The following is a 26,735-nucleotide window of genomic DNA, read 5'->3' as shown; positions in this document are numbered from 1 at the left end:
TCCTATTTCTAGCACATAAAATCATAACATATAGATATATCTTCATTATAGATACATGAACCAGTGATGATCATCAATTTATATTGAGCTGAATTGTTTTTCTGAAGTCTCAGAGAAAAGAATTAACAAATAAAATAGAGTAAACAGATGTGCCCCTGAATCCACAGCTACACAAAATTAATAAAGAATGCAAAAACATGAACAGAGTTAAAGATATGGATCTGTTGAGTCCATAGGAAGAGAAGGTCTGTCTTACAGGGAAAGCAAAACCAAACACACAAACACAAAACCACCATGTCTTCACTCTCTTCAAAAGCTAGAACAGCACAGGTGCAGACTTTAACAAATTGTTATCCTTCTGGGGCTTCTGGTTCTTCCTAACTGATAGAACGTGGAATTAAGTACTGCTCTAAGCCAACAAATTTCCTTTAAGAAACTTAAAATACGTAAGTGTCACTCCTCAAAGCCCAGAGTCTGAATAGATATGGCATTAGAACTAAGTAGGAATCTATGTCACTCAGAATGACAATAAATAAACATCCATGGAGTTCCTGACTGATTCAGTTAAAAACCAACACTCAGGCTGTAAAACCAAAGGACTCTTTCCTTGAAAATGCTTCTATATTAGTTTTCAGTCAGACAGGAAGAGCCATTCTACACAAAGACAAAATGGAAAATAACAAAGTGCATTGTCACAGTTTCTCCAGGGCCAGGTGACAGTTAAGCGACAGAGACATGAGCTCATGGCGTGAAACAGCAAGAGTAAAGCGACGATGAAATAAATGAAAGCTCAGAGGAGAAAAGAAACGCACTCAGCTATCCAAGATGGGTTTCTCTGTCGCTGCGATCCAAAAACCAAGATGGCCCCAGCTTGTCTAGAGACAAAAACTAACCAATACATATGTCATCATCAACATCCACTTTGGGATATCACAAAAAACACTGTCATAGACTGAAGATTTTGTCAAAAATACTACTTTAGTATTCACTTACCTTTTTCTTCCACTTCAAGTTAATGTTCTAGTTAGAAATATGCATACACACATAAATACACACACACACACAAATACATACACACACACACATAAATACATACACACACACAAATACATACACACACACACACATAAATACACACACACACACACACATACATACTTCTTGAGATAACATGCTGAAATTATTTTACTTAATACATACAAAAGAGTAAACATACCCCATCAAGAAATGTATTAGTATATCATAAAAAATTTTAAACAAAACTTGGGTATCAGTACTGACACCTATACTATAAATAATAATATTAAAATTGTCTGATGTTTAAAGAACAAATTGTCTAATGCCCAAAGATTCTCCTGATAATTAGAAAACTTAAGCTCAGTGGTTTTTAGTCAAATATCTTTTAAAAAACATATTTATGTAATTTTCTATATATGCAATACAAACTATTATGTAAATTGGGAAACAATGACAAATGCAGGTTTTAATTTCTCTTTTTAAGATCAAAGCCCTGAACTAATCTTTGGAAAATTCCCAACTAATCTTTAGAAAAGACCAAAAAGAAAAACTGTATTTTAATTGGTATTAAAAAATATGAAGGTTTGAATTCATTTCTAAAGAATGTGGATTTAATACAATAGGCATATATTCTTTAGAAAAACTGTTAAAATTTAATTAAAATATAGGCACCCTGACTGTAATCCCAGCATTTATACTCAATCCACAGGTGGGACCAGGGTTTGAGGCCAGTCTGGACTATACAGGAAGCCCATTTCAAAAGAGAGAGAGAGAGAGAGAGAGAGAGAGAGAGAGAGAGAGAGAGAGAGAGAGAGAGAGAGAGAGAGAAGAAAAGAGAAGAGAAATGAAAAGAAAGAAAAGAAAAGAAAAGAAAAGAAAAGAAAAGAAAAGAAAAGACGTGAAATCCAGCACTGTCTTTGTTTGCCCCGCCATGCATGCTTTGTGTGCACTCACACACTGACGTGACCATGAGAAAATACACAGCTGTCTCACTCCTGCGCAGGTCAACCCCCATCCTGCTAGCATCTGACAGATGCCTTTCTACCCACTTACATTACTGACTTCAAGTAAATTATCAGGAAAGTGGGGTTATTTGATAAAATAACTTTTATTCTTAGAGAATCTTTGATTGGAGTCTTCTTTTCTGTTAGTTACTAACTCGTTTTTGAGAGGGGAATCTGTGTAGACCAGCTTGCTGGGAACCCACTGGGTAACCAAGGATGGCTCTGAACTCCTGTTCGTCTCACCTCAGCTTTCCAAATGCTGGCATTACAGGCCTGTGCCACTGTGCCCTACCTGATGAGACTTCAGGACACACGCTTTCCTAATCAGTCTTACTTAAATGCCTTAGTATCTATTTACATTTTATTAGTTGGCAAAGTTTATCAGGCAAAACAGAAAGTACATCAATCTTTACAACTCTACAGCACTTTCAAAAGTCCATTTAAAAAAGCAACTATAATAGAAAAGGATGACTGTTAAGCTGATCATGAGGTTACTTAGTGGCTGCCTTTAGAGTCCATAACTCAAATCAGCCTGCCAGTCAGACAGCAACACTAAATGGCACAGCCCCTGCTCTCCTTGTCAGCTCCTGGGCAGGAGTCCTGAGTAAGCTAGCCCAACCAAGTGGGGACTAGGTGGAGACACAGGCAGCGCTCACCGAGTGCCTGGCTCACTGACACTCCCTGACACTGTCTCAGAAACTAAGATGCGAGGCTAGGATGGCTGACGCCAAGCTCTGACTTCCAGCACAAGGGTGCACGTGTGATGGAGCACCGTCCTCAAATCATCTCGTTTATGAAAAATACCACAAAAAGTTACAAGTTTATAAGAAGCTATTTCCATTAATAATTTTATCTACCAAGAAACTAATTCCTAGAATCAAACAAACTTTTACTAAATCATGCACCTTTATAATTAATTCTGAAAGCAGTAATCCCATCATTTTTCTCAAATATAAGTGATTTCTAGACAATTCTGAATTTCTCTGAAATATTTTCCATAAACATTGAGGTAGCTGACACAGAAGAGAGACTGGGGTATCCTGTTAGCACAGACTTTTGAGAGCATATGGTTTATTTTTATAAACCCAGTGACCTAGTGGCTCCTTAAATACTTGTCTCAAATTTTGAATTTATTTCCCTTTGGGCTCTATACTAAAAATATGAATATATGAACTTCAGTAAGAGATCCTACCCATGTTTTCTCCTAAGAGAACGGTCAAGATTAGAGGATGTTACTCCCGTGAGAATCACCAAAGAGCACACTATTAACTCTGCCTGAATCACCAAATAGCACACTATTAACTCAGCCTGAGTCCATCAGAGATCCTATAAAAATGGCACGGCCAAGCCATTAAAGTGACAAAACTCACATTTCCTATAGAAATGGATCACCTGTACATATAATTAAATGCCAGTTCAGCGAATTCTTAAAAAACAAAGTCAAAGTTCAGAAGCATCAGATTACTCAAAATTCCACATGGTTTCTTTATTGATCAGATCTTGTTATTATGAAAATTGACTAGTTCTAGCCATTGGCAATGGTTCTAGCCCAGGTGTGGTACAAAAGAATGCATAAACTTGGAGGCTTTTTAAATACTGAGACTCAGAAAGACTTACTATAGTCAGGAAAGGTAAAATAAAGTTCAAATTGCCAAACATTGCCAATTCACATAATTATTCTTCTCAAACTAGTTTTGACTGGGAGCATTGATTACAGAGAATGAGCAGAAAACAGAACCGAACTCTCATCACGGGGAACCACACTCCAGACACTACAAGGAGGAAGCAGAAGCCAGTTTAAGAGGACATGAATATCGATTGACAGCTGACATCAAACTGCTCTCCAGATAAAATCAACTTAGAACTTGAGTTGTTGATAACCACTCTACCATAAGGCCTTCAAAGCACAAAGCCAATATTTTTAGTGAATTTTAATATGTGATGTGCTTCTTAAAACCAATATACCCATTGTTCGGCTTTGGTATAATCACCATTCCAGGAGACTGCAATTGTCCATCCAGTGTTAGCGTCCAGCTCTAGCACAGATCAGCAGAGCATCACAGTACGGAGCAGCTCCATGTGCACAGCTGTGTGGCAGGCGTAGGAAACGCTGGCCTTCAATCATTCCTAACATAAGGAATATCAAGACTCCTGACTACAGATCGTAAGACTCCCTGTCAGTCCTTTGCAAACACTTAGCTTCCTAAGGAAGTACTTAATGAGAGCTGGTGCATCTGCCATATTTTAGCTAGTATACCAAAAAGTAGATCGATCCTTCAGGTACCAAGGAACAGAAAATGAATAGGAATGAGGAGGGAGATATGAAAGCATTTGGAAGGAGAAAAGGGAGGGGAGAAATGTTGTAATTAAAATTCAATCTCAAAAATAAACAAAGGAGATAATAATTAGGAATATGCTTTCTTTTTTTAATCCTAAATGATATAAGATTAAGACTAACATCCGGCTACAGTGTGTGAGGTAAATGGCAGCTCTGAGGGTGACAATGGCATTTGACTGCCAACAGAGAGAGCAGGATACAGCGAGTTTAGGCACAGGCAATGGCTGCTGGAAATCATCCAGATCATGCAGAATCAGTTAATTCCCCAACAGATGCCTAAAATGACTGAGTCAGCCGCAAGATTAAAAGATATTACATAGGTAATACTGTAGGATTCTTAAATGGAAAACAATAAATTAATTTCACTTCATAGATGCACCATGCAATGGATTTGAAACATGAGTATATCTTGTCAAAAGAACCATTTAACATTAATATGGGCTATTTAGTTCAAGACTTCAAAGTTAACATCAAACAACATTTATTCTTTATTAATATGATTAGTATTATTGAATAAAGCTACTTTAAAATCAGAGCATATTTTTGCACCTTTATTTAAAAAAATTGAATGGAACCACTGATACATGAATCTTTTTCAAAATGATGACTATCTCAAAGGACAGGAATATACTAAATAGTCTAGTAATCCTCCCAAATCCAGTACTTACAGTCAAAACTCAGGACCCAGCATCCATTGAGAATCCCAAGCATGCACTTCAGAGTGCTCTGAGCCTCCTCGTCAGGGACAATGACATGAGTTACTAGGATGGAAACAAAGCAATACGGAAAACAAAGAAAATGACTCTCTACTTTTCATAATCACTTAATTCTACTTAATTGACTGACACTTAAGTTTTCTTCAAAGGCAACTTTTATATTTAGTAAATGTTTCTTTTATTCAGTACTTTTTAACCTGGCCATCAACATGAAAAATAAGATCAAAAAACACACCATGAAACGGTATTAACAAGTACAAAATTTTCAGCTACTTTCAAATAATTTATGGTATTATACCATACTATAATTTATTATTAATAAACTCAAAAATCTGTTCTTCTGACAGTGTCCTAGCCTAAGATGTGTGCAAGGCTTAACTTCACCGTGGCTGCTGTTGGGGGTGGAGCTCAGCAGTGGAGCACCTGCCTATCAGCGCATCAACAGCCTGGGAGTCCCACAAAAACAAACAAAATAAACACTTTATATCTCTTAAGCATATTAAAACCATAAAATATAAATACATTTTACAAGATGCAAAATATATAACCATAACCCAATGCTTAAAGCATCAATAAGTTACCAGAGGTTATTCTTAAAGGGACTAACTTAAAATTATTTCCTCAAAAAAAAAAAAAAAAAAAAAAAAAAACAACCAAACCCAACCCAACCAGACCCAACCCCTTCCTCACCTGTACTGTCAAATTCAGCACACCTTTTTGCCTTAAGAACTGTCTCGAGTTTGCTGAGCATTTTCTGCTGCTGTGAAGAGAGCCCACTGCCTATCAGTACCAGTGGCCGACTCCTTCGCTGCCCAGTGTTCACCTGTTAATGAATAGGCACCATGGTAAAAACACGTAAGGGACAGAGAAGGCACACACTCACTGACAAGACTTCTATTTTATCAATTACCTTATTCCAGATAATAATCCCCAGTACTTCCTAGTGAGTCAGCGACTGTAACCCTAACACTCAATGCATTTGAATAACTAGTTTCTGTTTATTTTCCTGCCAAGTTAATGTTAGTTGAAATAGCTTTATGCAAACAGCAAACTGCTTTCCCTGATGCTGAACTAGATTCACAGAGGGCTTCATAATTTCATGTTGTTCCCAGTAACCTAAAATAGCCATTAAGAATGACCAATTTCATATCCCTCCTCCAAAAAGTTAAACCCAAACATGTTCTATTTAATTTAAGCTAAGATAATTTTGAAGATTCAACACTAATTCTAAAGAAAGAAAATAAAATTTTAACGCTGAAACAAAGCCATGAACGTGGGCCAGAGAACTGAGGTGTGAAGAAAGCTAATGCACAAACAGGAGGGACGACCTGTTGCTCCTCAGAAAGACTAACTTACGGAGACTAATGCTGGCCCATGTCAACATCTAAACTCACACTCATGGAGACAGACAGACAGCAGCGGTGAAGAGTGTGTGGGATGTGAAGGGACGAGTCAGAGGAACAATGTCACAGTGGAGCATCGAAAAGAGTGAAGGACAGAACTAGAACTACAGACAGACAAAACCGCCTGTGAATGAGAAGGAATGATGCAGAGAGGAAAGGTAAAACCAGCACTCCTGTGCTAAGGACAAGTCGCCATATCCACATACAACACAAGACACTAGGCCTTCGCATGCACTGAATGCGAATGGGCACTGGAAGATGGGGCTTTCAAAGACTCTGCAGAGCACAGAGAACAGCAAAGGCACAGACAGGCGCCAGCTCAGCTCAGCAACTAGATGAGAGGGTCAGAATGCAAACATTACCTTCACATCACAGTAATGAAGACCTCCTCAGACTCCCTATGCTAAGGCAGTTAAGCTGTTGGTTAACTCCAGTTGGCTCAATTCATTCAAAATGAATTAAATGAGATCTACCATATCTCCTGAGATCCTACATATCATGATAAGTGATATTTTTGGCACTTAAGTTCAGCAAGGTAAATTATTTACTCCCTTACAGTTCAGATAACAAAGATTTGACTGGATACAAACACATCCATTTGCATCCACAAATATTATTACTTTCCCATATAAATGATCTGCCATCCCCACATACACAGCCTGTATCACCCATTAGGTTCCCGAGCCACAGATCAATCATTAAGACAGTAAGATTGAGGTAGAAGGAGATAGGTTGTAAATTCTAGGCTATCCTGGGCTACATAGAGAAGGCCTATCTCAAAACAACAAAAAGATGTAATGATAAACTCAATGTCACATGGCATAAAGAAAGTGTGTATTTCTTACATTTCAAAATAAAAATCCTTTTTTGAAGGTGATTGCCATAATCAGACTCCATGAACACCACAAAACTATCTGTATGTCTTACACATTTAAACCCATGATAACAACTTAGATATACTATGTCTGGCAAGAAGTTCAAGTACAAATCAGTAAAATAAGAACCAAAGTATAAAGCATTGTAGAGCTGACACAACACTTATGAAATCTGAGTTCTGACTGGTCCATTAAGAAAAAAAAATGTTTAATGTCTGGTTAATAATCCTGGGCAAATCATGACCTTTCTAGGTCTCAATTTTCCCATTTTTAAAATGAAGAAATTAAAGTGCTGACTTCTAGGTCCTTTTCATTTCCCAAACTATCATTTGGAACACATTTATCAGACTGCAGTCTAAAACAAAAGATAAAAGTTCTCAGGGTATAAAGGTGACTACCCGTGATAGCACCTGCGACCACAGCAAATTATACCCAGCTCAGGCTAAATCTGTAACTAAGCAAGAGCATCAATCACTACTACACTGCCCTCTCTGGATGAGAAGGGCTCTGAAGATCAGTCATGACTTCACTCAGCCTAACAAGACCCAACAAAGCAGCCTGGGTTGAGTGAGTGGAGGCTGGTAGTGGCTAGGGGTATCACATCCCAGACATGACCTACTGTTGCCACTTACACAGATTTATCATTCATTAGCTTCCTTAGCCAGGTGTCAACCATTAAGACAATAAGAAGGTTTGGTCATGGTGCCACACCCCTCTATCATTTGAATAAACATGAAAATAAAGGGAGCTCACTGTCTCTCTGTCACTCTGTCTCTGCTCCATCTGCACCATCCTCCCCTCACTACCACCGGCCATCATTTCAGATCGCACTAATGCTAGGCATTACTGCAGCCGCTTCCACTCAGCCTCAGCCGCTTCTGGCTCCTAGCTCTCCTGCAGACCGGTTTGTTCCAGGTATAAACACACTGATGACGCCCCATTAAATCTAAAGTCCCTATTAAAAAGTTACAGGCTGATCCCAATCTAGCTTCCCACTCTGAAACTACTTTAACATTCTTTATGCTCTTTACACACTAAACCTTGAGTTCTTCAAATTTCCAAGGGTTTTCTATGCCTCCATTCCTCTGAGAAGTCACAGCAATGGGCTATGCTGGTTTTCCACACAAAACCCATTTATTTCAGCTTCTACACTAACAAAAGTCAGACTTTATTTAGGTAGCCGCCCTACAAGATCTGTCCCATCTCTATTCCTGGATACCTCAAAGCCAATTTGTAGCCAGTTCTAACAGTAAAACACAAGAAAGATCTCAGCAAAGACTCCAACAAAATGCTTTAATGTCTTCTAGCTAGCCACTGTCACATCTGGAATCATAACAACCATCTTACAGGCACAAGGACACATCCGTAACACCAGACACACTACGTCAAGGACAGCAAGTAAAGAAAAAACGTGAGTTCTCAGTGCAGTCAGAAGTGCCGACGGGTGGTCCTTATAACAGTCAATGGTGAAGAAGAGAAGCTTCCTGTTATTTTCTACAACGGCATTTGTCAGCTCTTTCCCTCACACACTCTGTCACCTTGTGTGAAGTTCTACCTGACAGCTTCTGAAGTGAGCTTGCTCCTACTGCACATTACAGTTTCTGAACATTTCATTGTTCTATTATATATTACAATTTATAATAGATTTTTTTACATTTATATCTTCCAATCAGCTATGGGTTCTCAAGGAATGGGTCTTTCTTCCACTGTCTCTAGCTGGTACCTCTTATCTAACTCACAGGCTCTCATTTCCAATTACTATTTAACAGTTCCATCACAAGATGTACAATTGGATCAGAGGACAAAGGGTCCTGCATCCAGTGCCAGGAATTGGCACCAACTACCTATGACTCCAGCAAGAGTAATTGTGCTTATTTCCCACTCTCCAGAGAAAACCCAATAAGTACTGCTGAAACACACACGCACGCGCGAGCGCGCGCACACACACACACGCACACACTGAACCGTACTACTTCTCACAGACCTTCAATGCTATTTGCTTAGTCTGTCAAGTGATATCTGTCACAACCTTACATGTTATGTCTTCTTCCACTCTCGCACACTCCGCAGCACAGACTCCCTTTTGTAAATCAAAACAGCAAATGCAGAGAACAAACTTCAGCCCTGTCACTCCTGCACTGAAACTTTCAACAGTCTTCATTCTCAGACCCCAGTATCTCCAGCAATAACAAACTCTGGAATCTCCTGAATTCCATAATCTGGAAGCATAACCAGTTCATCTGCTTGAGGGTCTCTAGTCCATGTCCTTTATGTGGATACCTGGCTGCCTCCCTCTCATAATCCGTCTTAGTTTAAATTGTTCCTTAAAAGGCCCTCACTAACGCAGTGTCCTTCAGGAGCCTAGCACCTTACCCAGTTACACACTACAAAGCTTCCTGAGAGCATTTGTATACCCACTTCTGAAGCGACTGCATGTGTCTATTTACATATTCCCTGACCATTTCTTCTCTACCTCTGACAAGCAAGTTCCTTGAAATAAGAGTTGCTTTAGTCAAACTCATTGTTGTATGGATGCTGCCTAAAGTGTGAAGGGTTCAGTAAGTATTTCTTGCTAGACTTATTCTGATTATGTCTTTGAATCCATAGTACTCAATACTCCAGAAGTGCTTAGTAACTGGTGAACGAAAGCTATCCGCTAACTGGAAGTTTTCCTATTTTGTTCCTTTTATAACCAAGTTCAATAAAAGATATAAATGTAGCAAAGCTTACTCCACACTTACGACAGAGCACTGGCTGGTTGAGAATGATTCATTCTTCTCTGGCAGCAGCAATAATGATCTTATATTCTCATTGTCTGCACAGTCCACCGGCCGCTCACCAAATATGTTACTGTTAAAAGAAGTGCACATTGGGTTTAGGTAAATAAAATGTGTAACTTCATTCTTAACAAAGAGACACACTTCTAGAACTATTTTCAACATCCTTAATACACAATTGTAACTAAAGTGTCAGAGCTCCATTAGTCATGAGGAGATACTATCATAAGCTACTGAATTCCGTGAGGAAGGAAGGAAGGAACCCAGACCACCTCCATTCTCTAGGGACTTTCTCCTGGTGAGACCCAGGTTCTTCCTAGTTCTTCCCTATAGCCCTTCCACCTTTTTAACCCATCTCCATTACTCTATAACACCCCTGACCCACAGAACAGCTCTCTTCCAGAGACTCACAGCCTCTACACTCACAGTCCCTCTACAGGGACTCAGGTAGGCAAACTTTATCCTTCTTCCTGCCCTCCATTAAGGTCTCTCCAGATTTACCTTTAGTTCCCCCTCCACTCTCTGTGCAGCCTGTCTGCAGGAGTCCCTCCTCCCAGCCCACTTCATGCAGTTAGGGGTTTGGCCTCTTGGAACAGACTGAGGTTCCATTAGTTCTTCCCTATGGCCCTCCCTTTCAGCCTTTCCTTCTACCCCATCTCCACTGCTTTGAGACTCCCCACCAACCCACAGAGCATATCTCTCTACCAAAGACCCAAGACAAGGATCCGAATCACTGTCTGCCAGGGACCCTAGAGTCACCACATTTGTCTGGGGCTCGGAGCTTCCTCCCAGCCCACCTCTATTACCTAAGAATTCAGTCTCTTAGTGTGGACCCAGGATCTCCCTAGTTCTCTAGACAATGGAAAGGCTCCAAGAAGAGATAAACAAAAAAGGAAGAAGTCAAAATATCCTTAGAGTCGCTTTTTGAGATGTGTCGTAAAACAGTGAAACTGGGAGACTTGAATAGCCCATTCTTGTTAACAGATGGGCATATATTGTCACTCAGGCCAACAGACAAAAACTGATGCTGTAGTTAAGTAGTGCCATAAACCAAATAAACATAGCAGACATTTATACGACACCCCAGCCAAACATTAAAGAATACTGCTTTCTTCTCAGCAGCCCATGGAACTTTCTCCAAAACATAGATAAGGGCACAAAGCAATTCTCAACAGATTTAAAAAAAAAAAAAATAGGAAGAAAGAAAGAAAAGAAATTGAAATTGATACCCTGCAGCTATCTGATTACCATGGGTTAAACCTAGATACCAACATTAGCAACCATGGAAAGCAGACAAACTCACTGAAGCTCAACACCCCACTACTGAGTGAAAAACACAGGTCAAGCCAAAAGTGAGCAAAGAAATGTAAAACTTTCTCTGATGGAATGAAAATAAAGACAGAGCCCAGGCACTCCAGTGGGTCACAGCGAAGGCAATTCCAAGCGGCCAAGTTCACAGCACTGAGCATCCACATCAAAATCATGATGAGACCTTATATTAGAAACTCGGTGAACACCTGAAAGCTCCAGCACAACAAGAAACTAATACCCTAAGAGCAGAGGGCAAGGAACAGTCAAACTTAGGCTGAACACAGTGAAACAGAATCAGTAACAGATAAAAAGAATCAATGAAATGAAATTGAGTGGATAGGGAGGTGGGCAGAATCTAAGAAGAGTTGGGGGAGGAGAAATAATATGACTAAGTATATTCCCCAAAACAGTTTAAGTAAAATAATTAACTCTTTAAAATGAACTTTTCCATCAAGGGAGTATCTTGAATAGAACTTACATGTACATTTTTCAGAATTCTGTTGTCCGTATATTCCTATTTTTATTTCCACTCATTAATGACCACAGATGAAATGTTTTTATGTGCAAACATAAACCATTTACTAGAGCTACTATAGGTGCTACTGTCTATATAAACAAATACAAATCTAGATTATTAAGAAAAAAGCTATCCGGATCCATTAGGACAAAGCTACAAAACAGAACAAGCAACCAATAAAGTAATGAGTGTATATACATGTGTACATGTGCACACATGCAGCACGTGTATTCAATCTAGTCTAAATAAATCATGGCCACTGTAAAGCAAACTACCATGCTTCAGAGAATAGCTGATTAATAATCACTGAACACACACTACTTTACAAGTCACAGCATGTTATTCTGGAAGAGATTTCAAAGATCATAGCATGACTCCATTATTTGCTAGAACATAAAACAGAGTGACAGGTTCCAATGATCTGATTAGGTCACACTTGCCTTGCATACTCAGTAACATTGAATACTGCCCATGCTCAATATATCCATTGTAAATAATTTGTTAAAGCTTCCTTTAACAAATTCCTTTTTACATGTTGTTAAATGTTCCTTTAACAACATTCCTTTTTTTAATAGTTTAAGAATATTTTTAAATATATTTTAATATACCTATGGTATTAAGCTTTCACACTGAAGTTATCTTTTGAAATATCTTATGGAGTTTAAGACTATGGTATTTATACCTTCCATTACAGATCATGAGAGCTGAGTATGTACACACACACACACACACACACACGGACATATACATATATACATATACATATATACATATACATATATACATATACATATATACATATATATATATATATATATATATATATGGTTCAGTGCTTATCAAATATGTTCAATACTCTACACTTAATAAGAAGCACAAAGTGAAAATATAGTGTGTTAAAAACTAAAAATATTAACAAGACACTATACCAATTTCATAAACTGAATTGAGTGTCTAAAAATATCTTAAGAGGAAAAAGAATAAAACAATATAGGAAGAAGGAAAAGGGAAAAGTGTCAACCCTGTTGGACAAGTCACAGAAGTCACACACTAAGAATCTAAGCCTCCCCAGTCAATGACCTTGGGGAAACCTATTATTATAATGGCATCTTGGGGAGCTAGTAGATTAAGAAATAAGTCACAGCAAATCTCTCAAGACAGCAATCCATGACCCCCAGGCTCAGGTACTGCCATCTTTCGGTGGCGCTGAATAACGGGGAGAAGTCTGCATTCTCAGGCTCTCCTTCCTGCCCAGGTCCACACTAAGCACCTTGCCCTAGCAACACTCCTTCTGCAGCCAATGTAAAAGGCAACTGCAATTAGACTCCTGATTTACAATATGGCAAGAGCTACTGTTTACAGTTACAGGAAGCAATGTCACAGCAATTCAAAAGGATACCCCCCCACTCTACTGGAGACACCCAATTTCATAGTCTACTATGCACACATATTGACTATGCTATCTCCTCATATACATATGAACAAAATAGAAGCCTGACTGTAGAATCAAGATTTTATTTCTTCAACCACCAACTGCAAACATGGGTGAATAAAGTCAAAGCTTACATATACATACACACTCACATACACTCTCTCTCTCTTACACACACACACACACACACCAAGCCCATGAGGACTAACAAGTAGATTTCAGACCTCAAAGAAAATCTTAATTAAATGAACTTTAATACACACTAACTGATGACATTAGCATTGTTATTACACAAACAGAAATAAAACCTCCCTGGGACAACATATAGATAGATAGATAGATAGATAGATAGATAGATAGATAGATAGATAGATGATAGATAGATAGATAGATAGATAGACAGATAGAAGATAGACAGGAAAAAATGGCCTAGAACAATTAAATACTCATGTTCTGAAGAATTTCTTTATAAACTGTATAGCAGAATTTTTTAAAATAAGGTATGTATTTATTATATACAAATTACAGATGGCATGTTCAGATACCACATGTTCCAAAAAAGTCTAAGTCTAGTCCTGCTTCATAGTAGACTTGGCCAATTTCATAAACTATTGCCATAATTTTGTGCTTTGCTGTCAACCACAGAAATATGGAAACAGACAAAGGTTTATAGGTAGAAACTTAAACACAGCAAGCAAAGATGAGGCATATTCCACTCATTATGTGGACATACACAAATGCGCTTTCTTTCTATATTATTTGAATGGATTAACACTTGGGTAACAGGTAAAGTGTGAAAAACTAATTTAAAATTCATACTGCCATTCCCTTTCTGTAAAATAGACATCTGAAGGAAAAGTAACACACCACTGCATAGTCAGTCACTAACACTGTGACTGCTAATTACAACAGTGATAAATTAGCTAGTCTCCATCATTGAATATTTAAGGTTTTTTATGATTACAGTAACTCAAAATAGACATAGTTTATTATTTTATTAAAAAGGACTACAAAGAGATTACACAATGATTCCTATCCAAATATAAATGCAATGTTCTCTATTTTCTGGTATGAAGCATTAGCCTTAACACTCACATCCAGAAGAATACAGTGTGTAGAACTTTTCTTTCTCTATCAACAACTAAGAGCAAAAACCAACTCAACAGATAAGTATGAAACTGATCATGGATATATCAAAGTAAAGTAATGGGGTGAAATATATATAAAGAATATATACTGGCAAATGAAATGGCCTTGGGCCAAGACTGGAAACTGGCATGTAGTAGATGAATGGACTGGAAGAGCCTGAGGAAGGAACAGCAATATGGCTGCTAAGCTGGCCGTATGCACCAGATGGAAGGCAGCCTTCTACTACATGAGACAGTAAAATGCAATGGAAGAAACTGCTACAGGATCAGACACAGGTGATGAACATTAGAGGGAAGGAGACAGACACAACAACTGGGAAACTGTAAAAAGCAAGGGTGTGGGGTCAGTGCAACACCAATGATAACTAAGGCATTTTCAGGACACGGGGTTATAAAATTATGTGTACTTCTTGACAATATATGAATAACTTCTGTATGTATCATTTCTAACCATTCCTTTAATGCCTTGTATCAAGGAAAATCTCTTAAAATTCTGTGACCTCCAAACAATTACATATAAATAATATTCTTCATGTATTATGAATTTCTCTAAAATTGCTGTTGACCTGGTTACTGAAGCATTTTAGATGATCACTAACCAAAACCCTATCCTTTCATTAGTTTCCTCTATTGATTTGTAGCACAGTACTATTAGCAGGTTTTCCTACTTAATTCCCTCTAGTATGTCCCTACTGTTTGCCCTGCAATTTTACTTGTTTAAGTGTGTGAGTATGTGAGGACCACAGCACACGGGCCGTAGTTAGGCTTTCCCTTCCTATAGGATCCCTAGGTCCTAGGGAGTGATCTCATGTCAATCAGGCCTGAAAACAAACGCCTTTACCCATTTCCAGTACTTTTGCTTGGTTGGTGTTTGTTTTTTAAGACAAGGTCTCACTATGCAGCCTCAGCTAACCTTGAACTCTTACAGAGATCTACCTGTCTTTGCTTCCTTAGTGCCAGGGTTAAAGGTGTGAGCTGCCAGGCCTGGCGTTCACTGATTTAAATCACATTTTAGAAAATACATTTCACTTAAATTTTTTATAGACAAAGTTAAGGATTTTACATGTTCAATCCCTCACAGAAGATGAGTGTTCCTAAGCTACAGGATTTTACTACCTAATAGCTCTTTTAAAAATTGAAAAATCAGTCCTACTGAAACATACTAATAGACTGAGTGAAAATTGACAATACATATGTGTCTATATGATAGACATGTGACAGAATCAATAACCAGCCATGTAGTTTATACACACTGAGAATGTGATAGCCAGTGCTATGTAATTAGTTTGAAAATATTCATTCCTTCCACAAGGTGAGTCCTCCTCCTCTCCACACTATGGAACCAACGACACAAAGGTACTTTCCATCTTGACAGAAGTCAATGACAGAAGCACACGGGGCGAACTTCTCAGTCTCTTAAAACTTTCTAAACCTAGAAAGGGATACAGAGTCTTCCAAGCAGAGAAAGATGTGAGGGCACTGTGGGACAGTCTAGGGAATCCTCAAACCTGAAAAGGAGGGGAGAAGAAAGGAAGCGGAAGAAGAAAAGGAGTGGGGAGAGGCAGAAGACACATGTGCCTCAGGAAAAGAGGGTCTGGGAAGCAGGAGCTCTGTGTGCCTGGTTTTGAAAGAACAAAGTAATAGTGTGAAAGGGTGGAAAGTTCTCCTGCAGCAGCGAGACCCTGAAAGTTCTCTAATGAGGCTTCAGTAGGAGGGACCGCATAGGAGTGCATGATAGCTAAGAGCCAGGCTCCACAGGAACACTGTCCAAATTCCAGTTCCAGTGCTAGCACCAGCTGGGTGGCCTTACACACAAACGACTTCAATCTCTTGTGCCCATTTCCTCTTCTGCATAGGGGGGCTGTTAGAACTTATTTTTCTATGACTACTGGGAGGATTGAATGAACTAATATATCAAGCCCATAAGATACTGCCCAGGAAATAGTACCAGCTCAGTGACTGCGAATACTACTAGATTTGCACCATCGGGAGACAGACAGAAAATAAAAATAAAAAAACATGGTAGGTTATTCCTGGAGTGTAAATCATATTATAATTTCCCCCATTTGATGATACATTTCATGCACGTTTTATAATAGTCTGGATGCTTAATAATGGAAAATATATTGAAGCGTATTTTTTAAAATAATAAAATACTAAATCTTCATTTCCCTATATGGTACAATCTAAACATAAAGAGTATGAGACAGGGACTAAAATGCTTTTCTTAGCTAGGATTCTTTCATATCATCAAGACTGATTAAGTCGATGGCCATCACCCTGAACACGCCGGATCTCATCTCATCTGATCTCGGAAGCTAAGCAGCATTGGGCCTTGGATGGGAAACCAACTGGAAATACCGGGTGCTGTCAGCTTTTAATAAAAATAAATGAAATAAAATAAAAAATAAAAATAAATAAAAATAAAAATAAAAAGACTGATTAAGACGGTGCAGTTCACTTATTGAAGGGTTAAGGGTTAAGCTGGGGTGGTCAAGGTTTCAGCTCTACCCAGAAGGCAGTATTCAGACAACAAACTCCTTTAATAGCCTTTCCCATATAGGAGTGGCCTACCTACAGCTGTCCCCTGAATCAGCTATAGCAATAAGTTAAAGTAAGGAGAGATGCAGGCAAAAACAAATTTTTTTGTTTGCATGTATGGATCTACCAATATTCAAAAACATAAACTAGGCATTTTTACTAGAACTAAACTTACAAGACATGACAGAATGTCAAGAGAGTCGATGGATGGGATCCTTTATGAACAACTATAAAACTGCAATCACAAAGGCTTAATTTTTCACAACACTTTGTTTGCTTTGAGCAGGCAAAAGCGATTTTTCAAAAGAGCAACATGCTTTTTAATGCTACAAAACAGTTGTCTTTTTAAAAATTTACTAGGGCAGGAAGACAATTAATAGGTCCAATGGCCCACATAATATTTTTCTACTTGAGAATTCAATGTCCATCCAAGGATAAGTTAAGTTCTTAACAGGACACCAATCACCAGTTCCATATTTGGAAAGGAGGGATAGCATATGAGGTTTTCAACATACTGCAAACAGTTCTAAGGTGACAGGATAAATTTCAGCTGAAGGTTTTCAAGGGCTTGTAGGGAAGGCACGGAGAAAGACAAGTGGCAAATGCAGCTCGGATAACTGTAGTGCAAAAATCACTGGAAAACAAGTACTATAAAAGATACATATTCTTTCTCATTAGCCAAGTTTAAAATAAAATTAGTTTTCCTCTTTGACAATCTATTCTTAGTTCATGTAAGATAAATTACCCACAATTAAATACAGGGATGGGGCTGGAGAGATGGCTCAGTGGTTAAGAACGCGACTGCTCTTCTGAAGGTCCTGAGTTCAAATCCCAGCAAACACATGGTGGCTCACCACCATCTGTAATAAGATCTGATGTGTCTGAGGACAGCTACAGTGTATTTAGATATAATAATAAATAAACCTATAAATAAATAAAGGGATAAATGAAAATTAGAACAAATGTGAAATATTATGAAGTTTACAAGTTCAACAGACACTATAAAAGACTCCAGCAAAATGTGACCTCAACAATTAGATACAAGAAAATGAAGCTAACTCAAAACAAAATGTAAACTCTAAAGTAGGCAGATATGTTAATACTTCTATCATCTAGTCAGTCTCTCTGTAATTATAAAGACTTAGGTCAAAACTCATACTATATAGAAATTCAGTTTAAGAGCATAGCGTCTATGAGAAAAAACAGGATTAGGAAGACTCCACTGATGATACTGGCAAATAAAAATTATCAGTGATATACATTTAGACTGGATCTCACTAATGCCTTGTGTAGATCATTTCAAGATTTCCTTCCATCCACATGCAATATGATGCCTATAAACTCATTTGCTTTGCAATATTAGATGCTCTATTCTTTCTTCAACATCTGACCTTCCATAAATACTCAGTAACTACTTATACTGAAGTCATTGACTCAGCAGTTACTACCCAGTTACTAAGACTGAAGCAGGAGATGATTTTAGCCCAAGAGTTCAACAGATTAAAGCAAGATTATGCCTCAAAGGAGTAAAAAAAAAGATATAGTATCAATCAAGTTTATCCCAGAACACAAGGATGTTTTGAAATGAATAAAAGTGTCATGAGAACAACAAAGTGTGCAATCATCTCATAAAGATAAAAATCATTTAATAACATGAAATATAGTTTTGTTTTTAAGAGAAAAAACAAAACAAAACAAAAGACAGTAGAGTCCTGGCCACACAAGATACTGAGAATAAAAGACACTGAGTGTTCCAGACATTTATCCTCTTTTCTTAACACTGGCATAGAAGGGGTGGCAAGAAGCCAAGAACCTGATGATAGGGACAAAAGGTACAAAAATGTTATCTTCTAAGCATAACATGGTCATGGCAAACATAAGCTCAAAGGAGCTGTATGTACTAGCATTGGACATACACACGTGGGGCCAGCCCAAAAGTCAGCTATGGATGGGGAAGGGACTCACAGAGCCACCCAACACTTATGCTGAACCACTGGCAGTGAACAGATTCTGGGAAGAGGAAAGCACTGCATTCACTTGTACACCCACTGGTGAGCCTATCAGACTCTAATGAATAGTTCCAAACCCATCACCACACAGGCAGCCATTGGTCCTTGATAAACTCTGGGACACTACAGAAGGGAAGTAACAGAGAGTGTCCAGAAGAGTAACCACATCCACACAGAAGACAGGGAGGGAGGGAGGGAGGGAGGGAGGGAGGGAGGGAGGGAGGGAGACAGACAGAGACAGAGACAGAGAATGAGAATATGTTTATTTACAAGTCATCTAATTCATTAGGGGATCCAATAAGTCAAATATTTAAAACAACCTTGGTACATAGACTCATTTGTTCATATACACATGCAAAATAGATTAAAAAACTTCCTAAGAGAGAAACAGCAGAATGCTTAAAGAAACGGGGGAAATGCCAAATAAAAGATGAACTTTGCCAACTCACTGCACTGGGTGATTCTACTCATTTTCAATCAAAATCCTAAAAGGATATATTTAAAACATGACAAAATTTTAATCTCATCCAAATTTTTATTGAAAGGTGAAGAAGAGTTTCTTCACTGCCTCAACACTGACTCCACACAAACATGAGTGCTGACTGTGAGGGAACTGACAGAGACTGGGGCAGCTGACGCGATCCCTACCCGCTGCTCCATAAAGCAAAGAACCGAATGAGAAGACACAAAGGAAACAGATTGTAACCTAAACTTTATTGACAAAAAAAGGCACCAAATACAGACATCTGAAATTAACAAAGACAATAAAAATGAAATTAAATCTAAGATGATATGTAAGGATAAGCTACCGGCTATCATAAATGAGTATTCCAGACAAAATGAAAGCATGTACAAAGGGTAGGAGGTAGAATGGCCTTTTGTTTTAAGTACATAAAAATTAAGAAAGAGAGCTGGGTGGTGGTGGCGCAGCCCTTTAATCCCAGCAGATAAAGAGGCAGAGGACAGTTGGTCTACAGAGCAAGTTCCAGAATAGCCAGGGCTACACAGAGAAAAAAAAAAAAAATCAAGTAAATATTTGGCCACTTGGTCAGATTTGTACAGTGTTTACTATGACTACAAAGGTTAATTCAATACACACTTATCCAGTTTGGGGGATGAATTAAAGAAAAAGAATTTGAAAAGGAAACCAACATGACACTGATAATCAAGTAAACAACAGCTCCTACACAATTAACACACACAAACACTACAAAAGCAAAGTGTGATAACCAATAGTCTACAAAACGAAGAATAAATGTACACTGACAGCACTCACACCATATTAAATTGACACTTTCATCTATCTTATTATCCTTTATCCAACATCAGTATTAATTTCTCTTAACAAATAAATCCTCCTCTCCAACTGTCCTATCTGTACCAACCACTGGACCAACACAGTAGTCACTAGACATATGTGGCTATTTAAATAAGTAAATATTAAGTGCCTTTAAAGACTTTGATTCTGAGTAGTGATTTCCAAGTGCTTCACAGATATAGGTAGCTACTGGCCCCTGAATATCAGACAGTGACACAAGCATTTCCTTTAATGTGGAAAGCTCTATTAGACAGTGCTTAACTACACCGACTTGTGTCACTTTGCTAGGTCAGGTCACTCAGGACAAAATGGCACCTGACCTGAGAAAGCACCATGAAGGCAGACTGGACCCCTGCCCCACACCCACTCCTTGGATATTAACACGTCCTCACAGTGCAGTGAAGAATCATGGTGTACAAACCACAAGACAGGCTCTGTGTTTTGGCTCATTAATCCTCACAATGCTCTGAAGAAATAGAAAAGCAGCAGGCAGTACCATGTTTTATAGGTGAGGACACCAAAGCACAGAAATTAACCTGCCTGCGGCTATAAAGTCAATAATGGAGTCACAAATAAAACCTGGGTTCCCTAACATGACCAGCGCTCCATTCATTAAGGTAGTCACGGCTGATTTAGGAACCCGAGGATGGAAAGTACTCTGTTTCCCCTGACCCAAGCAACCAGTTCTTTATCAAATGGCTTACTACTCCCTCAGGAGGGTCATATCTATAAGGGCTGCACATAGTGATATATATTACCTCTCTGAGATTCCTGTATACAAATTCAGAGACAGAAAAAAAACATGCATGAACACACACACACACACACATACACACACACACACACACACTTGAGTAGGTAGAAATATACATACATACATACATACATACTTAATCTTTCCCAGAGTTTGACCCAACAACCTTATAACTTGTGCTGAGAAATTAAGAAAGGCTTATAACTTGCTGAAGCTAAATGTACTAGGGTATAATATTCTTCATTAGTAAATTGTTTTTCAATTGTGTTAAGTGGTTACCTATTAAAATTACAAGTCAGAGGATCTGCATGTTGTGTTCTTTATCTCTCTATCAAGGGTAAGTAAGGCTTTTGTTGTGCACTTTTGAAGCCTACAAAGCAATGAGGGCACAAAGAAGCAATTCTTGCATTTTCATTTCAACTGCCTAATTAACTGAAAAGACTAAAATAACATATAGGGAGACAGGAGCCAAGTTACAGATTAAAGATATAAAATCTGCATGCAGCATTTGCTTGCGATCTCTCGACAACAGCAATCTGAAGATGCAGCTGCCAGCACTGGCTAATGCCCCTCTGTGCCCTGACACTGCAAAACAATTTACTTAGAGCCTCATTTGAATAATGTGAAAAATCAAGCGCACACCCAATATCTGAATTCTTATACACTTTAACTTTTGCTGGACTAATATGCAGAAAGGGATAACAGAATATTTAAAATGAGTCTAAAGTATTAAATACCACAAAAAACTATCAAAATTTTATTAAGTATCAAAAAATTAAATATCTAATTTTCATTACATATGGCTCAATCTACAGAAGATAACCACTAAGTGAATTTATCTATGAAACCAAGGTCTGTAAATGTGTCTGAAATTGTTTCTGAACAGAATAAATCTCCCTGAGATGTGTGAGTTTTGAGGAGAGCGTGAGTGTGCATTCTAACACACACCCTGATCGGCACATCTAACTTTGGCTCTGAAAGACAAGACACTAAAATGCCAATATGGGTAGTTACTGCTTCGGTACTCACCTTCATTCGGGAACACAAATCCATTTTGAAAATGAGATACTTACACAGCATTCCTGGAAGCACCGTGGGAGAGTAACACCTTGACTATGTCAATGTGGCCACTCTTGACGGCATCGTGGAGTGGAGAGTCATTCTGATAGCCCGTGGTGTTCACCAAGGCATTGTGCTGGAGCAGAAGTTCCACTATCTTCAGGTGCCCATGACTGCAGGCTTCATGCTAATCCAAACAAAGTTCCAAATAGGGGAAGTGGGAAGAAGATGGGAAAACAATGTATTAATAAATAGATATTAGAGAAATTAGTGGGAACCTCAAGTTGGTCGACTTACTCTTATATAACTATTGTCTAGCTGTTCACAGAGTCAAAGCCACTTATGGTAATTTTCACGGTAAAATATGCAGCGGTGACAATCCATGTATTTCATGGGAAAGGACAAGCCTTAGATCACGTGCTTTTCTGGAAACACTGTGCTTTAGAGCAACTACAGCTCCTACGTGCTTCTACACATTACAACATTGGGAAAAACTCTTAATGTTTTTCCCAACCAGATCAAAGAGAGATCGGGAATTCTCCAAGGATCAAGAGAATTCAGTACTTCGTCCATACACCAAACCGTACACTGATGTTTACACATAATCACCCAGCAGAGTACATCCTAGGAAGATTTATAAGACATGTAAATCTCTTTGCTGACCGACACTATGGGAATCTGGTGTCAGCATCAAGAGAAGTAACACGACTAAGTGTGACAGCTAACATCCCTTTCCTATATAGCTAGCCTGTGGAACACAATCAACTGAATCCAGATTAAGCCCTCTTGGCTTAAGAACTTGGCAAGAAGTCATTTTATATATACTACGTACTTATTTTAACATATTTATATATTATACCTTTAAGCCATTTTTGTACCTGGCCTAATGAGACTCATTTCTATGCTGAAATTCTAGTCTACAAGATAAAGGTCTCCCTTTGTGAACACAGGGCTGCATTCTAGCCCAGCGCTTATGGTCTTCATTAGCACATGTTAAAACTGTTTCCAAGTATGTTTTCCATTCTTTTTCCAAAATATTCTTCACATTGTAATCAACACTAGAATAATGAACAGCCATTTTTAGATGTTTAGGGCAGCCTTCTACTCCTGCTTCTGCAAACAAGAGAGAGTGCAAGGCAATATCCAAGTACTCCCTGGTCATCACAGCCTATCCTCCTGACTACACTGACCCAGGAAACCAAATCTCTCTGGTTCCAGTGGCACACAATGCTGCATAACGCAGCCTCATGTCCACCATAGCTGTCACCTCCACACAAGAGCTGGCTTCCAACAATGCAGTAAACCTAGACTCCTATATCTAAAAGTACTCAAAAGGTAGCCAATTACTTTCCTGTCACAACTGAAAAGCTAGATGAAAAATAACGTTCTTTTCATATTGGTCAAAGCATAAATTCTTCAGCCTAAAAAGAGTGTAGGTGCCAGAGCATGATATATGAACAACCACAAACCATAAACTAGAACCATAAGCATAAAAAGAATGAGCAAAGCAAAGAGATCTGCAACACTGCAAAGATATACAAAGGAAAACTACCAACGGTGTCCATCCAGCATGGTCTTTAACATTTGGGTCGTTTCCATTTTGCAAGAGGTATTCAACAGAAGGTATATCACCCTGGTAGAATAACAAACAAACAAAAATGATTAAAGGATATTAAAATATATCATTAATGAAATGAGGCTACTGGGGCTCTATTAAACACATTCTGTCTTCTTCAAGTCAAAAACATCATTCCCCTTACACTCTAACTACTGCTCATGAGCCAAGAAATATTATCTGTCCCTAAAGTACTGGGATGCCAAGTCATTGGTCTGTAATTGAATATTTCTAGCAATCCATATCGGTAATGCAGTTCAAGACACACAATGAAGCCAAAGCCTATCCTAAACCTCAAGTCATCATTTCATTTGCAAAACTGCTATTTTAAACATACATCAAAATAATTTCTGAACATTAAAATAAACAAAGCTGTTTACAGCCAACAAGTTAGCCACTGAAACCAATGTTAAAACTGCTAAAAAGTACTTACTGTTTTATTGGCAGTTACTCTATTTACCCTAAGTCAATAATTTAGTTTATATTCACTTTATTTGCACCAAAGGTATCCTCATGGCAGAAGCAGTGGCGGTTTAAAATGCTGGGATTGAAAGAAACAGTCAAACAACACCCCAAATCAGCATTTAATTTTATCCTCTGCTTTGAAACTAAAACCGTTACCCATTATCAGCTAACTAGACAGTAGGAAATACAGCTTCCATCAAATCCATGGTATTCCTCACACATCCTTCTCACTAGCTGACTAGGTTTCTATCTTTCTCTAGAGACTCATATAGTAACTTTTCAACAGTGGCTCAGACCCAGGGAGGACAGAAGGAAGAAGGGAAGAGCGGCAGTCACTTTATTGTACTGTCAGAGCCTGCTTTCAAAGGAGATGAACAAGATATTGAAAGTGAGTTCAGATGTTGTAAAGGACCAGAGACAGTATTCACTCTTCCTTCAAGTTAAAACTCTTTCAATTATTTTTTTTCTTTTTTTTATTCGATATAATTTTTTATTTACATTTCAAATGATTTCGCCTTTTCTAGCCCCCCACTCCCCGAAAGTCCCATAAGTCCCCTTTCTCTTCCCCTGTCCTCCCACCCACCCTTCCCACTTCCCCGTTCTGGTTTTGCCGAATACTGCTTCACTGAGTCTTTCCAGAACAAGGGGCCACTCCTCAACTCTTTCAATTATTAAATGACATGAAAATTAAGACTCCTTCAGATTCTGAGCCTTCTGTGTCTTCTGTGTCTTTATCTAAGTAAATCCTAATACAGAACTGAAGGAAGATGCAAAATGTAACCGGAACCAACCGAGTGGCAGCGGTTGGCATGGACAGACTGACTGTTTCCTAGGCCTAGGCTTCCTGCTTTGCTTTCATGTCACTTCTGAGTGTCATCAAAGGTAGGGTTTCTATTAATAGTCTACCTCTAAAACATACAGCTGATTAGCAAACTGCTACCTTTTTAGACCCGAACTGCTTTCTTCTCGCTAATACTAAAAAGTTTGTCTTATTTTCATCTTTCTACTTCATGTAAATGTAATGTCATGCACATAAATAAAATTATGATAATTAGGAGGGGTTCACAGTAACTGGGTGAGTTTGCACAGATATAAAGTTTCCAGGAAATAAATTAACTTCTGCTTCTTGTTGCTTTAAATTACTTTCTTCTGTAAGAGAATTATTTTTTTTAGAAGAAGCACTCTCTTATTCCTTACAACTTAAAAGAATAATTGAGATTTCCTTAAAGCCCTGAGAGAAAAAAAAAAAATCTGAAGAACGTATTTACGAAGACTTATAAGAAATTGTAAATGCTTTTGGTATTTTCAAGTAATATTTTAAAGGCCCCAAAATGAAGGAGTGTGTGCCCAAGTGTATTTGTATATCTGCAACTTTGTAGTAAAAAGAAAGATTCTTCATATGGTCTTACATACTGTGAATATGTACATATTCCAGCAACATACAGTAAGTTTCTAAAAGCATACAAACAAAATTCCTTTCCTCTATTAAAAGACTGGCTCTTCAAAAACACCACTTAAAAAAAAAAACTTAATCAAAACAATAGGACATTACAATTAAGTACAATAAAATTTACTTAATCATAGCAGCTAAGTTTTCCATTAACACCAACTAACTAGATAATTAAAACTTTACCCCACTAAGCAATTAGTTATGGGTTTGAATAGGTATAGCCCATAGACTCATGTGTCTAAATGCTTGCCCCATGGGGAGTAATACTACCAGGAGGCTCGACCTTGTTAGATGGAGTGTGTCCCTACAGGGCAGGCTTTGAGGTCTATACTCAGGCTAAGCTCAGAGTGACAGTTCTCCTGCTGCCTGGCTGCCTGTGGCTTGAACTCTCAGCTCCTGTCCCAGCACCACACTGCCTGCACACTGCCATGCTTCCCACCATAACCGAAAGCTCCGAAACCGTAGGCCCGCCCCTATTAAATGTTTCCTTTATAAGAGTTGTGGTCATAGCATTTCTTCACAGCAATGAAACCCTAAGAGAGATGTCATTTTTAAAAGAGAAAACAAAATGACCTTTACAAATGGAGTTCTGCAATATGGTAAACAGTCCTCTGGGTTCTTAGAATTTACAGAAGAAAGTAATTTCACAAATAAATAATCCTGACAACACAACGCTACAAAAAGTTACTAGTATCACAATAGCAGAGGTGGGGGACCAACTGAAGGAGTTAGATGAGGACTCCATGTGATGTTCCAGAAATAAAATCTTGAACATATCATAGATCCCAGTTTGCTCTTTTACTTTCTCATAGCACTAGCAATGAAGGAAACAAAATACCATGACTTCACATACAACATAACAGGACTAACTGGAAGTATGCATTTCAAAGCCACACTCTGAAACAGAGCCTCTCAGTGACTGTCTGTCTTCTCAGAATTGGAATCCATCAGATTATCAGCACCTTGCCTTCAAGTTGACATATTAA

At 38.3% G+C, this 26,735-nt stretch overlaps 1 protein-coding gene across 1 annotated transcript in view; it reads right to left on the bottom strand.

The window, feature by feature from the left end:
* Nucleotides 1–26,735, bottom strand: part of Bard1 (BRCA1 associated RING domain 1) — a 65,318-nt gene that overhangs the window by 13,061 nt on the left and 25,522 nt on the right. The window contains exons 5-9 of the mRNA XM_052192912.1: nucleotides 23,772–23,852; nucleotides 22,234–22,406; nucleotides 10,095–10,203; nucleotides 5,766–5,898; nucleotides 5,028–5,120 (exon numbers count right to left, since the gene is read on the bottom strand). Of these exons, the coding sequence (XP_052048872.1) occupies nucleotides 5,028–5,120; nucleotides 5,766–5,898; nucleotides 10,095–10,203; nucleotides 22,234–22,406; nucleotides 23,772–23,852 (589 nt within the window). The remainder of the gene's footprint in view (nucleotides 1–5,027; nucleotides 5,121–5,765; nucleotides 5,899–10,094; nucleotides 10,204–22,233; nucleotides 22,407–23,771; nucleotides 23,853–26,735) is intronic.

This window comes from Apodemus sylvaticus, chromosome 9 (assembly GCF_947179515.1).
Source record: "Apodemus sylvaticus chromosome 9, mApoSyl1.1, whole genome shotgun sequence".
NCBI classification, from domain to species: Eukaryota; Metazoa; Chordata; class Mammalia; order Rodentia; family Muridae; genus Apodemus; species Apodemus sylvaticus.
The sequence above is the reverse complement of the archived record's forward strand: the minus strand, read 5'-3'. Positions and strand labels throughout refer to the sequence as shown.